This window comes from Akebia trifoliata, chromosome 8, assembly GCF_017979445.1.
Source record: "Akebia trifoliata isolate Shusen 1 chromosome 8, ASM1797944v1, whole genome shotgun sequence".
Lineage (NCBI taxonomy): Eukaryota > Viridiplantae > Streptophyta > Magnoliopsida > Ranunculales > Lardizabalaceae > Akebia > Akebia trifoliata.
The window spans coordinates 40,280,440-40,295,536 of record NC_141382.1 but is presented as its reverse complement, the minus strand read 5'-3'; the positions used below and the strand labels follow the sequence as shown (position 1 = coordinate 40,295,536).

The window sequence follows — 15,097 nt, the reverse complement described above, 5'->3', positions numbered from 1 at the left end:
TGTTCTTTTAACAGATTAAACAACTTTTTAATTTCCAAGTCAAAGTTTTTATGGATAATGACTTAGTTGGGCGTGTCTTTTCTTTTCTTAGGTTTTAGGAATTAATGTACTTAAATGGTTCATTTGGTTTAAAAACGTTTCTTGCAGAAAATTGTTGGCTTGACATGAAACTTTTGGGAGCATATCGTTAGTAGTAATTTCTTTTGTACCACGTCATCAACACAATTATATGTAATTGTTAAAATTTAGGAGTTTAATGAATGTTCATTTCAGACACTTGGTTGAGTTAGATTTTTTTATTTATTTTTAAATATGATCTAAAACATGGATCAAAAGGACGGTGTTATTAGATTTCTTCAATGTAATTTTCCTTGAGAATTTTATGAGTAGCCCGTTATAGCAAATCTTAGAGGATTTTATATATCTAAAATCAGATTAAATATTTAATTTTTTTAAAGACTTTATTTAGGTTTTGCTAGCGGGCAAAACATATGAATCAAATTGATTTGGAGCATTTAAGTCCATAAAAAATGTATATATATATTATTTATGATTTTGATACTCAGGATTTCTTCACTTTCTTTGTAGGTCCAACTATTAAGTAAGCCTTCGCCGTCAGATTTACATCATGGATCACCCAAAATTTTAGATGTTTACACGTGTCTGAAAATCAAAGCGCCTGTCATGGATGTATTTTATACGGTAGGCACAAACTTGCATTTACAGGTACTGATCCTAATTTTCAAACTTTATGAGGATTTCTTGCTAAATAGACTATAAATAAAGAAGTCGACGAAGAAGAAGAATAAAAACCCTAGGTTTGAACTAAAATGGAGAAATTGAATTAAAGGAGAGAGAGATGAGAACTCATGACGAAACCCGAAGAAAAGAAGATTGAAACATGGGGAACATGGGAGGAACTTTTGCTAGCGTGCGCCGTTAATCGGTACGGAACCAAGAACTGGGACTCGATTGCCATGGAAATACAGAACCGAAGCTCTTCTTCTCCTCATCTTATAACCTCTGAGAACTGTAAAGCCAAATATTACGATCTCCAAAGCCGTTTCACGAAGAAATCCGTTAAAATCGATGAAGACGAATCTGAAACGGATCATACGAAAGATAAAACGATTCCTTGGTTAGATGAGTTGAGAAAACTCCGAGTCGCAGAGCTTCGACGCGAGGTTGAAAGATACGATGTTTCGATCGTGTAAATCTCTAAGATCTGACCGTTGGATCTTTAATTTTGTTTACGCTAATACGATCTGGAGAGATTTTGTTGATTTTCTTTCTTTTTTTCAGGTCCCTACAATTGAAGGTGAAGCGGTTGAGAGATGAACGCGAGCAGAGCTTGAGGGAGGAAGAAAAACCAGATCTGAGGAAAAAGATAGAGGCGGGAGACGATGAACCGGATAAAACCGAACCGGAAAACTTTGTCGGAAAACCGGTATCAAACCAATCGTTCAACGAATCGAATTCGACGGATCTGAAAGGTGATAATCGGAAGATAGGAGAACAGGTAACAGAGAAAAAACCCGATCCGGACGAACCAGTCGTGGTTAAACCGGACCCGGTTCATAGAGAAGCTTGTGACGCACAGAGCTCAGCGAGTTTGTCGATGAAGAAGAGCTGTGAAAAGTCTGGTTCAAGAAGCAGTAGTGGGGATGAACCGGAGACGGAGACGAACGAGGTTTTTCCCGCTAACGATCGAAACTATAAGAGATCTGAGCCGTTGATAAGTTTCCTCGAGATTATCAGTGCTCACAAATACGGCTCCGTCTTCGAGCGCCGGCTCAAAAGCCAGGTATTATCATCTCATTGCTTTTATTTAAAAAAAACAAGTTTTTTTTTTCCCTTAAATTCTACGGTGCATCGCACCACACCCTATTAAGTTACGCCCTTTCCTACTACAAAAAGATCTCCAAAACGAAAAACGGTCACAGGTTCTTCCGTGGGGGACCGCTCCATGGAACGATCTTGACCATTGGATTAGTATATGAGTGATTGATGACTGGAAATGGTCAGCGTGTGTTCGGCCAATGGAAGAACTTGGCGAAGAAAAATTGAAGTTTTTTTTTTCCATCTTTAAAATGAAAATTTTTGGCGGAAATTTTCAAAAGTATCGGGTATCTTTCCAAAGAGGAAACAGTAGTAATGTTGTTATTAGGTTTTGACGTCATATATCCATCGAGATTCGTGGGAAATGAATCGCGAGGATTATAAGCTGTCTAAAGTAAAGATGACTATCTTTATTATCCTTCTAATGAGGAGGCTAACATTTCTCTAACCTCAATCGATGGTGAAAATAGATCTGATAGGGTATTTTGTAGATGGTGTTCTCTTTGGCGTTTCTTTCTCCTTAGGTGGCAGATGAAACCCTCGTATTGATAGTTTCATATCTCTGTTTGGCGTCTCATCTCGCAAAACCGAGTTGTCTTGGATGAGGCAACTCGTCTTGCACAAAATAAATCATTGAACTCTATTCATAATTAAAGGTAGATTAGAAGATATTTTTATTATAAAACTCTATTTTATTTAGATACTAAATATTAAAATTCTATTTCTTTTAAATTAAAATATATAAAATCTAAATTGAATCGGACCAGTTTTGATTTTCAAAATATCATCCCGGTCTATCCGTTTTGTTTTATTCATGGACGATATCAAGCAAGTCATCTTGGTCTCAGACGAGATTTAAAACCATGCTAGGATTGCCCTTGTAATCTTATTTTTTTTTCTTCTCTGCTTGATCCTGCCCTTGGCCCCTAAGAGGTATTCAAACTCAAGACCTCCATTATAATAATCTTCTAATCCGAACTTTGAAGCCGGTGTCGATATCAAAGAGTTGAAGGAATGGTCTCGTTTTTGTGACATGTGGATCAAGATTCCCTCTTCTCCTGTCTTCAACAATCAAATGATTGAAGACAATTGTTTTCCAGCCGTCACAAAGTTCGAAGTTTTGTTTTTTAATCTAAAAATATCATAAAATTATCCAAATAGGGACCAACCACGTAAATCCATGGATTGATAAATCAATTGAAAGTTTTTCAATTAATATAAACATCATCTTAACATTTTTGACCAGTAATCCTCAAAAAAATTTAGGGTGATTTTGACGTATCCCCCTACTTTTTGATGAATATTACATTTTCAAATTGATGATTAAGATCCCTTGACAGTTGTCCTTAACGAGGCATTTTGAGAGAATAACTTCTTTTCAAAAGGTTTAAATACCCTTCCGATTAAGTCATGCCCACGATTGGGAGGATAAGGAATTGTTAAAAGACTAAAATACCTTCACAATTAAAATCCAGTAAAACAATCAAGATCTCTAAAATCAAAATTAGTATGAGATGTCGGATTTAGGATATAAAATTGAAAGTCTTGCGTTTTCATTGTTAGAAAGCTTGTTATCATCTTCAACCTCTCCTTTTGATAAATATTAAAATCCTAGAGAAAATTGATCATCATCCACTCATTCTTTTGCATGAATCATACAATATAGAAGAGGTAAGTTTTACTTCACTGTCTCATTTCAAGCAAAGGTAATCTCAAAATCATGATCATGGTTGTAAATCTCAAGTTTTTGTATCTTTTTGGAAAAAAGAAGTTATTTTTCACCTGGGATTTTAATTTAAAATTTGAAAGTTCATTACTCATTATGTTTTTAGGCATTTTTAAAATTATTTATTAAATCTGATACATCCATGAAATTGTAGTTTGCACATGACATTAATTTAAAAAAAAAAAATAGGTTAGAGAAGATGAATGTGTTTTGAAAAACATTTTCCTTACTAAGTTAGTAAGGAAATTTCCTTACCCCATCATCTTGTGACATTCAAAAACATGATTTGATGCCACATGGTTGTACATAACAGAATTCTAAGAACTTTGAAAAGAAAATTTCTATATAGATATATATTTCACCATAAATTTTAATTTTAAATTTAGAAGGTGAGTAGCAAACTATTTTCAACACCATTGATTGGTCCAAAAAGATTAATTTTTTTAGTTAAGTTCTGTTTTTTTAATCAAAGTTTTTCTATGAAATCTAGAGTGTTGTGGTGTTGGAATGCCAATGTGGTGATTCTTGTGGGTCCAACAACCCTTGGTAAGATTTGAAATCTTACTAGGTAGTCACATTTGCCTACACTACCATCTATTTGTTTTAATTGCGCTTCTGTTTTAATTGTATTTCTATTCAAACAAAAACTTAGTTTATATTAAAAAAAGTGCTATTGTGGTTGTTTAGCACAGGATGGTTGTATGCCAATTAGCTTAGTTGAAAGGGGAATTGTTAAAGCACCCCCACAAATTAATAAGGGCAATTCACACCATAGCTGAATTATTGTCTTATATGAGTTAAAAATTTCATAATAAACTAATTTTTTGTGAGGATGGTCTCTAGACCATAGAGATCATCCTCATTAAAAATCAGTTCATTTCAAAACTTTTAACCCATATAAGGTAAAAACAATTTGACTATGATGTGGGTTGCCCTTATTATTTCATGGGGTGTTTTTATAATTATCCTAGTCGAAAAGAATTATTATTTCGTTTTATGTTTCAAATTCTTTTAAATGCATTGGGTGATGTTTCAATCATTGAGTTTCTTTTATATGTTTTTATTTATTTTAATTAATATTTTTTCAATGAGAGTATTTCAATAAATTTAAAAGGCATTGATTGCTTCACAAATGAATTTAGTGTGGGATATTTCAAAGTGTGAGGGTATTTAAGTCTTTTGACAAGTATTTATTCACCTAAACGTCAAATTGTGGGGGGTATCTCTAATATTCATAAAAAAGTAAGGGGTTATGTCAAAATCACTCAAAAATATGTTATGGAGATTGAAGATGTTGGAATAAAATCCAAAACGTCATTTGAATTTGTTCGATACTTTCCTCGAATTTTTAACAAAATTTTCACACAACTTCATGGAAAATTTCTTGAATTAATACTTTCAAAACAAAAAAAAAAATCTAAGTTAATTGAAGTAATCTTTGTGGAATAATTGCTGAATCCCAACTTCTTTACTCTGAGTTACGTGTCATTTAAAGGAGACGATTTCTTCCAGTCTTTGATGTTTGAACCGGACCAGATGCTTCAAGTCTTATTTCGTATTAATCTTCATACATGAATCATCCACGATTTGACTCTTCGTGAAAAATCTCTTCTGGTGGGCCCCTGCTCCTATTGACATCCACCGTAGGAGGATCCACTGTACTCGTATCTACTTTCTGTTAACTTTTCTATATTAATGTAATATTATTTTATATTAAAGTAAAATATTACTTTAATTAACTTTAAACCGTTTAAATATAGGAAAATGCTTTACTGACTAAGTTGTACAGAGGGTTCAACACTGAGTTGACATCGCATTGCATACAGAAGAATCGTTGATTTTCTAACTTGCATCTCGAGGAAATGAATTATGGTTATCTGTGCACTGCCAGGTCAGCTCAGTGTTTAACCCAGTTTCGAACTCAGGCAGTGTAGCACCACTCTTCTTTATCAAATTATGTTGGTCCCACCTCTTATCTATACGTGGCCGTTCTTGAGTCTGGGTTACTAGTAGCGTAACAAAATAGGTGGGTGAGTGCCTTCAGAGTGTGCGATGGGGCCGTAGAAAATCATTTTACCACTAATCGTGTACTCCGTAGTGAAAGGCCACGTTCATTCGACACGCTTACACGTCATAGTGGGGTCATCTGCGTCAAAAAGCTACCCTTATTTGGAAAAACAAAATTTGCTTTTTAAACTGTATGTACTTCTCTACGTAGCTGTGTCATGGCTCGTATAATACATGGTACTCTGTTGTGCCTGTTTATGAATGTTAGGCCCACACCTCGATGAATCAAGGGAAATGATTTGAATCATTTTTAGATCAAACTCATAAGCCTATACCGTTGATTATGAATATTCTCTTTGATCTTTATCTTGGATGATGTTGATTATATTTTGTGACTTACGTTGTTATATTTGCTTAAACGATCAAGTTACTCTAAATTTCAATAGAGTGTTTAGAGTTAATGTCACCCACCTTTGACTTCTCTAGCTACCCGTTTCGAGTATTATTCCTTTTAAATTTGATTGATATTGAAATCAACCAAGTATCTGATCAATATTGACCACTATTGAGAAGTGTGCTCATAGTCATTTAATAAAATGAATTTTAAAATTTACACTTAAGATCTGATTAACTGTTCATTTCAATTATTAAAACGTGAATGTACACGCAAAATTGCAAGGTTTTCAAATGACAAGATTGCATGTGTTTAAGTGACAAATTTGCACTCGTTGATTTGTATAATGGCAATCTTGTAAAAACATTGACACGTGTGTAATTATCATTTTAAACTTGCTTTGGTAATTAAAATGAATAGGGAGATAGAATCGTAATTTCATCATATTTTTTTAAATATCTCGTTATTATTATTATCGGAGTTGATCTGTCAACTTAAATGTCGGTATTCCCTTCTTTACTCGAATTATGCTTAATTTATTTTGTATTTAAATGCATATATATTGATAAATAAAATAAAGTGCCACGTGGTATGTTCTCAACCCACATAAAATTTTCATTTCCCCGCGCATGTTTATGGCCTTCAAAGTTTCCCGCGTCCGCACCATGAGTGTAAAATTGTCTTCTTCAAATAATCACATATGGTTTTCCTGTCTCTTGCCACGTTTCAATATATCATTGGTACTTGGACATTAACTGTCCAACGCCATAGTACATTATAATTTTCCTGCTTTTCAATCAGGTGATTGCCTTGAAAACCGCTTAACACTCGGGAAAACTACTGATTTTTTGTAACAGGGAACAGAAAAGTACAGAAGCATAATCCGGCAACACGTGGACCTCAAAACCGTGAAAACAAGGTTGCAACAAGGGCGGTATTCCAGCTGTCGCCGCAAATTCTTTCGAGATTTGCTTTTGCTCTTCAACAACGCCATCGTGTTCTTTCCAAAGCAATCTCCAGAGTCCATTGCCGCAATCGAACTTCGAAAACTAGTTTCGAAGCAAATCAAAACCAGAATTCGAAAACCAGATCCGCCACCTGAAAAACTAACGGTTCAACAAACCGTACGAAACGATCCCGAATCGTCCGATTCATTGCTACTTCTGAAACCTAAGCAGCAGCCTTCTTCTTCTTCAGTTCCATTAATAACTTGTCGTAAACGTAGCTCAATCGAACGAAAAGGAGATAAAAAACCAGATCAGGATCGTAAGATTTTTGAGGATCAGATCGTAGTGAAGAAGAGGACGAGAGAGCGTCCAGCATCAACAACAGGTGGCACGAACCGAAACAACAACAATAATAGTTCCAAGAACTCGAACCAAAACGATAATTTGAAGATAAGAAGTGAGAAGAAAACGGCCACGTTGTCTGTGGAGAAGAAGCAAAGTGCGGCGAAGTTCTTGAGTAGGATCAAACGAAACTCTTCGTCTAGAAATGGAGGAGGAACGAATTTGAACAAGAGGAGTGGCTCTGAAAATAATAATTCTTCGAATAATAGAAATAGAGGAGAAGCAGAAGGACCGAAGGAGAAGAAAAATATTTCTAAAGGTGAAGATAGGAGAGATCATATTTCCAGGAAAAGTTATTCTGTGAAACAATCTGTGGAGGAAAGTAGTCCATCGAAGAGAAGTGTTGGACGGCCACCGAAACGAGCAGCAGCACCGTCACCAGCATTGGAGGCGGTTGGTTTAAGACAGTCTAGAAAACGAGCGAGAAAGTAAGTAATGGCAGTTTCTGTAAATTATATACCACCTCAAGGTTTATTTGTAACCTATTATTTATGAGTTGAGTTGTGCTTTGTGACATTTTTGGAGTAAATGATACGGGGGTAATTATAAAAGCACCACACGAGCAAGCGGCACTTACTCCGTAGCCTTCTTTTTTTTTTTTTTTTTTATTCTTCTGACATGGGGATAAATTTTTTGGAATGAGCTGAATTTTTATGAGATGATTTGTCTCCTAAATTTTTAACCCCATTAAATCTGTTTAAAAAAAAATGGTCGATATATTATTTTTAAACTTATTTTGATGGAGTTAGAAATTTTGGAATGAGGTGATTTTTGGTGAGATCTTCCTTACCAAATATCAGTTGATTCCGAAATTTTTAACCCATTTAAGACAAAATTTTGATTATGGTGTGAGTTGCCCTTATTAATTTTTGAGTGCTTTTATAATTACCTTATGATATGTTATTGTTTAAGAAAGAATAATGATTTTTCTAACTCATCCTTCCACTCTCCTGATGTGGAATGTGAATGAATCGTAGATTTTCTTCCTCGAAATACACAACTACACATATTTATGAAGATGTGCAGTTATTCATCCCCAGGAAAGAAAATCTACAATTCTGTCACATCTCACATCGGAAGAGTAGAAGGAGAGTATGTCAGAGAGGTGAGTCAAAAAATTACAACTCTTTAAGAAAACATGTTCGAAGGTTCTCCATCAAGCGAAGGGCAAAAATGGAGGAAGTAATTTCCTAGGATCCCTAGAAATGTGTACCAACATCTGGAAGGTTATATGTTTGATTCTCAGATGTGGTTTGAGGAAAATCATGACCTCTAATTTTGTTTAGAGAGATCATCAAACATATGGTTGAGATGAGAAGATACTCATACGTCAAGGGATTACCTTCAAGAAAATAGTAGGAAATCTGCTTGTAATAAATCATTATTTTCCTCTCATCTCTACCATACGATTGATATTTTTCCAACATCATTGTAGACTCTTCGAATAGGGATTAAAATGGGTCGGGTTCGAGTCAATTATGACTACATCAATCCAAATTCGAATTTTTTTAATCCAGATTCGGATCCAAATGGGGTCGTGTTTAGCTAAAATCATTTTTGAACAATTTCTATTTTTACTAAATTCGTATCTACATCCAATATGATTAAATTATTTCATTCGGGTTGAATAATTTTGAATCATTCAACAATTTTCGTTATATTTCTTTTTGAATTTCCATACTATTCTATTTATATATATATATATATATATATATATATATATATATATATATATATATATATATATATATATATATATATATATATATATATATATATATGGGAAATGTTCAACAACAAACATTTTGGCAAAACATTTTTCAAAATATGGGTTAGAGGTTTTGGAATGGGCTGATTTTTGGTGAGGATGATCTCTACGGTGAGGAAATCATCATCACCAAAAATCAGCCCATTCCAAAACTTCTAACCCATCGAAAATGATTTACAAAAAATGGACGGTTCACGATTTTTCAACTTGTAAACATGGGGCTAAAAGTTTTGGAATGGGCTGATTTTTTGTGAGGATGATCTCCTCACCATAGAGATCATCCTCACCAAAAATCAGCCCATTCCAAAACCTCTAACCCATGTTTTGAAAAATGTTTTGCCAAAATGTTTGTTGCTGAACAGGACCATATATATATATATATATGGGAAATGTTCAACACCCTACACTTTACCCTACGCTTTACCAAACGTGTTTTGTCCTACATGGGTTAGAAGTTTTGGAATGGGCTGATTTTTTGTGAGGATGATCTCTTATATATATATATATATATATATATATATATATTTTTTTTTTTTTTTAATTTATAATTATTCATGTTATATTAAAGTAGTACAAGTAAGAAATCTTTAAAAATATAATAATATAATTTTAAAAACAGCATATCCTCTGGATCTAGGCGGATATAGGGATGGATTTGTATTCAACCTAGATTCTATTCAAGCTAAGGGACATCAACTCATGTTCGACCTACTTTTTTAGTTAGATATACTCCAAGGAACCAAATCCACTAAATTCGAATCACTTTGATTTTGGATTTTTTTTAAATCCCATTTATGCTCTATCTTCCATAGAATATGACACGTACTTGGATGTGAATACCAATCGGTTACTAAGAGAATTTTCTTATAGGAGTTATGATTTTTTGACTCTCCCTCTGACAAACACCCCTTGACGTGGTATGTATTAAAATCATAAATCTTTTTCTTAAGACAAACAACTGCACATCCCCATAAATATGGGTAGTTGTTTATCCTAAGGATAAAAGATCTGTGATTACATCACATGCCACGGCATGGGGCGTATTTGAGAAGGAGCTGTTAGAAGATCATTAAATCTTCTTATAAATATCTCCAACTAGTTACTTACTATTAAGCAATAGAAATGTCTTCTAAATATCTCTACTGTTTTTTCTTTTCCTTTTTTGAGGACGGGTTCAAACCGTATGCCCGACTAGCAGAGGCGGGCCAAGTCCAATCTAGTTAACTCTTTTTACTAGTTGGTAGGTTCTATGTGCAAAGCACATGTATCAAAAAAAAATAATAATAATAATAAAATAAAATAAAATATTTTATAATTAATTAAAATAGTTATTTTAAAAAATAAATAATAAAAAGTCTTTTCTTAATTTATAATTTAATATATTATAAGAATATTTTTATAATTTAAAATATAAATTAGGTAATTTTTAGTTTGCATTGGACCCTTATCCCGTTATAACATTGAAGATTAAAAGTGAGTAATTTCAACAAATTAATGGATACAGTCACAGGTTAGTGTTTAAAAACCAGATCGGTCCAACAATTTTTTATTTTATTTTTTTGAAATATTGGTTTGATCCATTTTGAATTGATACTTTACAAACATCGGTCAATTCTTTCAAAACCAATGGTTTAATAGTGCGAATTGTTGTTTCTCATGAACCAAATCTTGAAATTTAAAAGTTATAAATACTTGGAATCATTTTTTAGGGTCTTTTAACGAAATGAAGTGTATAATCTAATTTTATATCACATTATAAACATATTGTAAGAGAAAAGGATAATAGATGTTTGTTCTCACGGGTTCGATTCCCCTCTTGGATTTTAACTGGGAGACCATGGCGGTGGGTTGCTGTAGTAGTCCTCCCCGAAATTAGTCGTGGTGCGGGCAAGCTGACCAGGACATTCGGTTGGCAAAAAAAAAAAAATTTTGGAGGACCGTAAAAGAAAAAAAATTGCTCAGAAACTTAGGATCCACCAATCACATATATCCACGTGTATTAAATAATATTTTTAATTTACAAAAGTACCCTTCTTAATTATAAAAACTATCTTACTATGCTTGACGTGGCAAGTACTGAGAAGTCTGTCACCAAAACACGACTCCCACTTTTACATTTAATCTCGTTACTGCAAAGTCATTTTCCAAAATAATAAATAGAGAACTCTGTCTTTTATTATTTTATTTACAAAATAACCTAAATTCATAATTGAAATTATAAAAAAAAAAAAAACTTATAATATATTGATAAAATTTCAAATATGATATAAAATTAGACTGTCTATTTAAATTTGTTAAAATAAATTTAAATTATTTATAAATATAAATCCTAATTTTTGTAATATATACCTGCTCGCACATGCCACCTAATAATTTTGTTAAAATATAATTTTAGAAAACTAAAAAAGTAACACGTGGTGACTGGTGAAAGAAGATCTAGAGATTGAATTTCTATTCTCTTTCACAATAAGTTATGGTCTTCCTGCTTTTAGTGTAAATAAACACCCGGTCAACAAATTTTTCTTTTTGCTCATAGTCCTCACAGAAATCTGGGATCCACCAATCAAATTAGCCCACGTATATTGAATGGCATCACTAATAATCTATAAAAGAAAAATGCTGAAAGACACTGCTAACGTGGATGTGTGAACAAAACACTAGATGCTTTTCATCGAGATTCGTGACAAGCATATATACCCTTATGAGGACTCATCGTTTCCATTAATAAAAAAAGGAAAATTGAATGCCCTTTAAGTAATTTTCCCTTATTATTATTAGAGTGCTGATAATATGCCACCGTTCCTTTGTGCCCTGACGTGTTTCCTCACAGTCCAACAAACATTGGACATATAGCACAAATGACATCAACAATAGAGAGAACTTCTTTTTCTTGTCCATTGTTCACATATATATATTTTTAGATTTCAAATCTTAAAAAAAGTCGTTAGGCCCACATTAATTATCACATTAACAATCCAACAACACAGTCTTTTAGATTTCATGAAAATATTCATATTCGAAAAAAAAATAAAAAATAAAAATTTCAAGTTTAATCCAAGGTGTTGAAAATGGACAGCCACCGAACACTTAAATTTAAAAATAAAATTCAACGGTGAAAAATAATTATTTTTAATTTTTTTTTTTTTTTTAACTTCATATAATTTTATCCTCTACAACTCCATTGCGTCAAATCATGTTTTTGAATGTCACAAGGTAATCAAATAAAAAAGTTCTCTTTTTTTCACTATAGACAAGAGAGACAAATGGGTGTTCGACAAAAACAATGCCATATTATCAAAATTATTATTATTATTATTACTAGAGTTGTGATAATTGACTCCCCCATGTGGCATACTCACCTAACATGGCATGTGCTAGAACTATAAGTCTTTGTTCATCGGGATATACACCTATACATTCTAAAATATGTGCGATTGTGTATACCAAATAACAGTGACCTATGATTCTAGCACATGCCATGTCTAGTGAATATTTTGGGTATGCCTTGTGGGAGAGTCAGATTATCACGACTCTTATTATTATTATTATGAAAAGAGTAATAATAATCTAACACCCCCCGCATGGCATATTCAAAATACTTTCCTGATGTAGGATGTGCGAGAACCATAGATTTTATTTCATTGGGATCCACAAATGCACAGATTTATAGTAATATGGAGTTGTGTATCACGAGGCATAAAGTCTATAGTTCTAACACATGTCTTATCAGGAGAGTGTTTTGAGTATGCCAAGTGGAGGAGTTCGTTTATCAAAACTATTTTGTAAAATAGAAAGCCTGCTCTGAATTGTGAAGGATGAATTCGTAGAGATTCTCAATCGTATTCCTAAGAAATCTTTGTTTTCCCATCTCAAGCGTGCGTTTGACGCAAGCGTAGCTTTCGGTTAGAAAAGTTCCCACTTAAAGTGGTTGATTCTTTCAATAATACCAAAAAAAAAAAAATTTGTTAATGAAGTTTTCTTAATTTTTCATGTTGGTTTAAAATGTGGCCTCTAGATTGCACACTGACATCATAAAAATAAGTTGATAAATTCTAAAAGAGGATTACCATTGCCACACCAACTTATACTAATGCCTCACCAACCATGTGCAATTCTTTGGTGATTTTAATATAGGAATTGTTTATATCAATTTCTCACCTCACCTTTTTTGGCATCCAAAAACATGATCCAATGCCATTATATCGATCACAAAAAATTATAGAAACTTTAGAAAAAAAATTTATTATTGAATTTAAAATTTCAATTTGAGAGTTTAGTGGTCATCCATTTGGAAAACCTTGCATCAATTAGAAAAAAAAAAAAAAACTGATTTTTTATTTATAAATCTGATCTACACCATGAGTCTTAAAATTTTTTAGGTCTGATATCTTATTTGGCCAACAAGACAGGCCATGAGGATCCCAATATTCTTAGTAAGATTTAAAATCTTTTAATAGACTAGTCATGCTAGCCTAACTCAAAATATCATCTAGATACACATGGGCAGAGCTAGGATTTTGTCTAAATGGGGCAATTAAAACCCATACAAATTTACAAAAATTTGTGGGGTCAATAATGATGGATATTATTTATTTATTTATGGTTTCTGTGATCAGTCGCAATTGTACATAAATCTATAAGTTCATCATAAGAGTAGGGTGTCAATGGTTTGGTTTCGGTTTGATTCCTAAGAAACTTAGAACCATAATCATTGTATTTAGTTTGATTTTGGTTCTTGTCGGTTCTAGGTCCGGTTCTAAAATAAATGGAATCGAAACCGTAAAAAATCATGAGTCCATCGGTTCCAATTCTCAAGAATAGAATGAGAAAAACATATTTCAAATCATTATATAATCTTTCAAAAATTAATATATTATCAACAAAATTTATTATTTTTAACTTAAAAGTAATAAATTTTTATAAGAGAACTCATTTTAAGTTCCAATTGATAATTTATATAAAAACTTGAAGAATTCTATATAACATGCATTTATTTTGAAATAAAAAATACTTTAAATCATTCAAAGTATTAAAAGAAATGACAAAATAAATCGGTTTTAGGTACCCTCGCATATCTATTGGATAGAACCTCATAGATTTGGTTCCTATCGGTTCGAGTCCATTTTAGACCCGACTCTAATTAATTCCAAGAAGGGAACCAGAACCGGGATTTTCAGTTTCAGTTCTAGTTCAATTTCAATTAAATAGTACCCATTGACACCCTTACATAGGAGAACAAAGATTTTCAACAACAAAAAACCAAATATTTAAATAAAATTAACTATAGAAATATAAACCCAATAAGGGGAGCATTGTATCGAGGATGGGTTTTGGGATCTATTCCACAGTCAAGTATGTTTTGATTTTCAAATTCGTAAATTACCGTATTGAGAATTATAAAAAAAAAAAAAAATCCATCATTTAATGTTGCCTTAATCCTATCCAAAATTTCAAAATGAAGTAGTCTTCATTTTCATTATCAACTTCAAAAATCCTATCTATCTGTTCTTGAGATTTGATGTAGATAGAATTTTTGAGGTTGAAGAGGATAATAATAAATAGAAAAAAAAAAGAGGAAGAAGAGAGAGAGTTAAGGGAAGATAGTAAAATTATTTTTTCAGGCAGTTATTCTCTGATTTTACACACACAATTAGAATTTTAACATATTTTAGAGATATTCTATTGCCACACCAACTTTTGCTAACGCCACCCCATTCATATTTAAATCACCAAAAGAATTATGCACATCTTGGGGTAGCGTTAGTAAAAAGTTGGGGTGGCAATAGAAACTCTCTTTTTAAATCTGAAAATATGTCCTTATTAAGGGGCAGGTTAGCTAAGATTCATGGATCGTTAAGCCCATATGGATTGCCACATTGGTAATCCAATACAGTCCTCTAGATTTTCTGGAAAAGCTCAGATTCAGAGGAAAAAAAAAATAGTCTTTTTGGGATCAATCCAAGGTGTTGAAAATAGTCAGCCACCGAACTATTAAACTTAAAATAGACACTATC

General features: G+C 32.7%; 1 protein-coding gene across 1 annotated transcript; it reads left to right on the top strand.

Annotated features, from left to right (window-relative positions):
* Positions 1–768: 768 nt before the first annotated feature.
* Positions 769–7,869, top strand: LOC147396810 (uncharacterized). Its single transcript, XM_086452016.1, has 3 exons — positions 769–1,210; positions 1,303–1,804; positions 6,824–7,869. Exons 1-3 carry the CDS (start codon positions 870–872, stop codon positions 7,745–7,747), a joined length of 1,767 nt encoding a protein of 588 aa, XP_086308142.1. The 5' UTR covers positions 769–869; the 3' UTR covers positions 7,748–7,869.
* Positions 7,870–15,097: the final 7,228 nt, after the last annotated feature.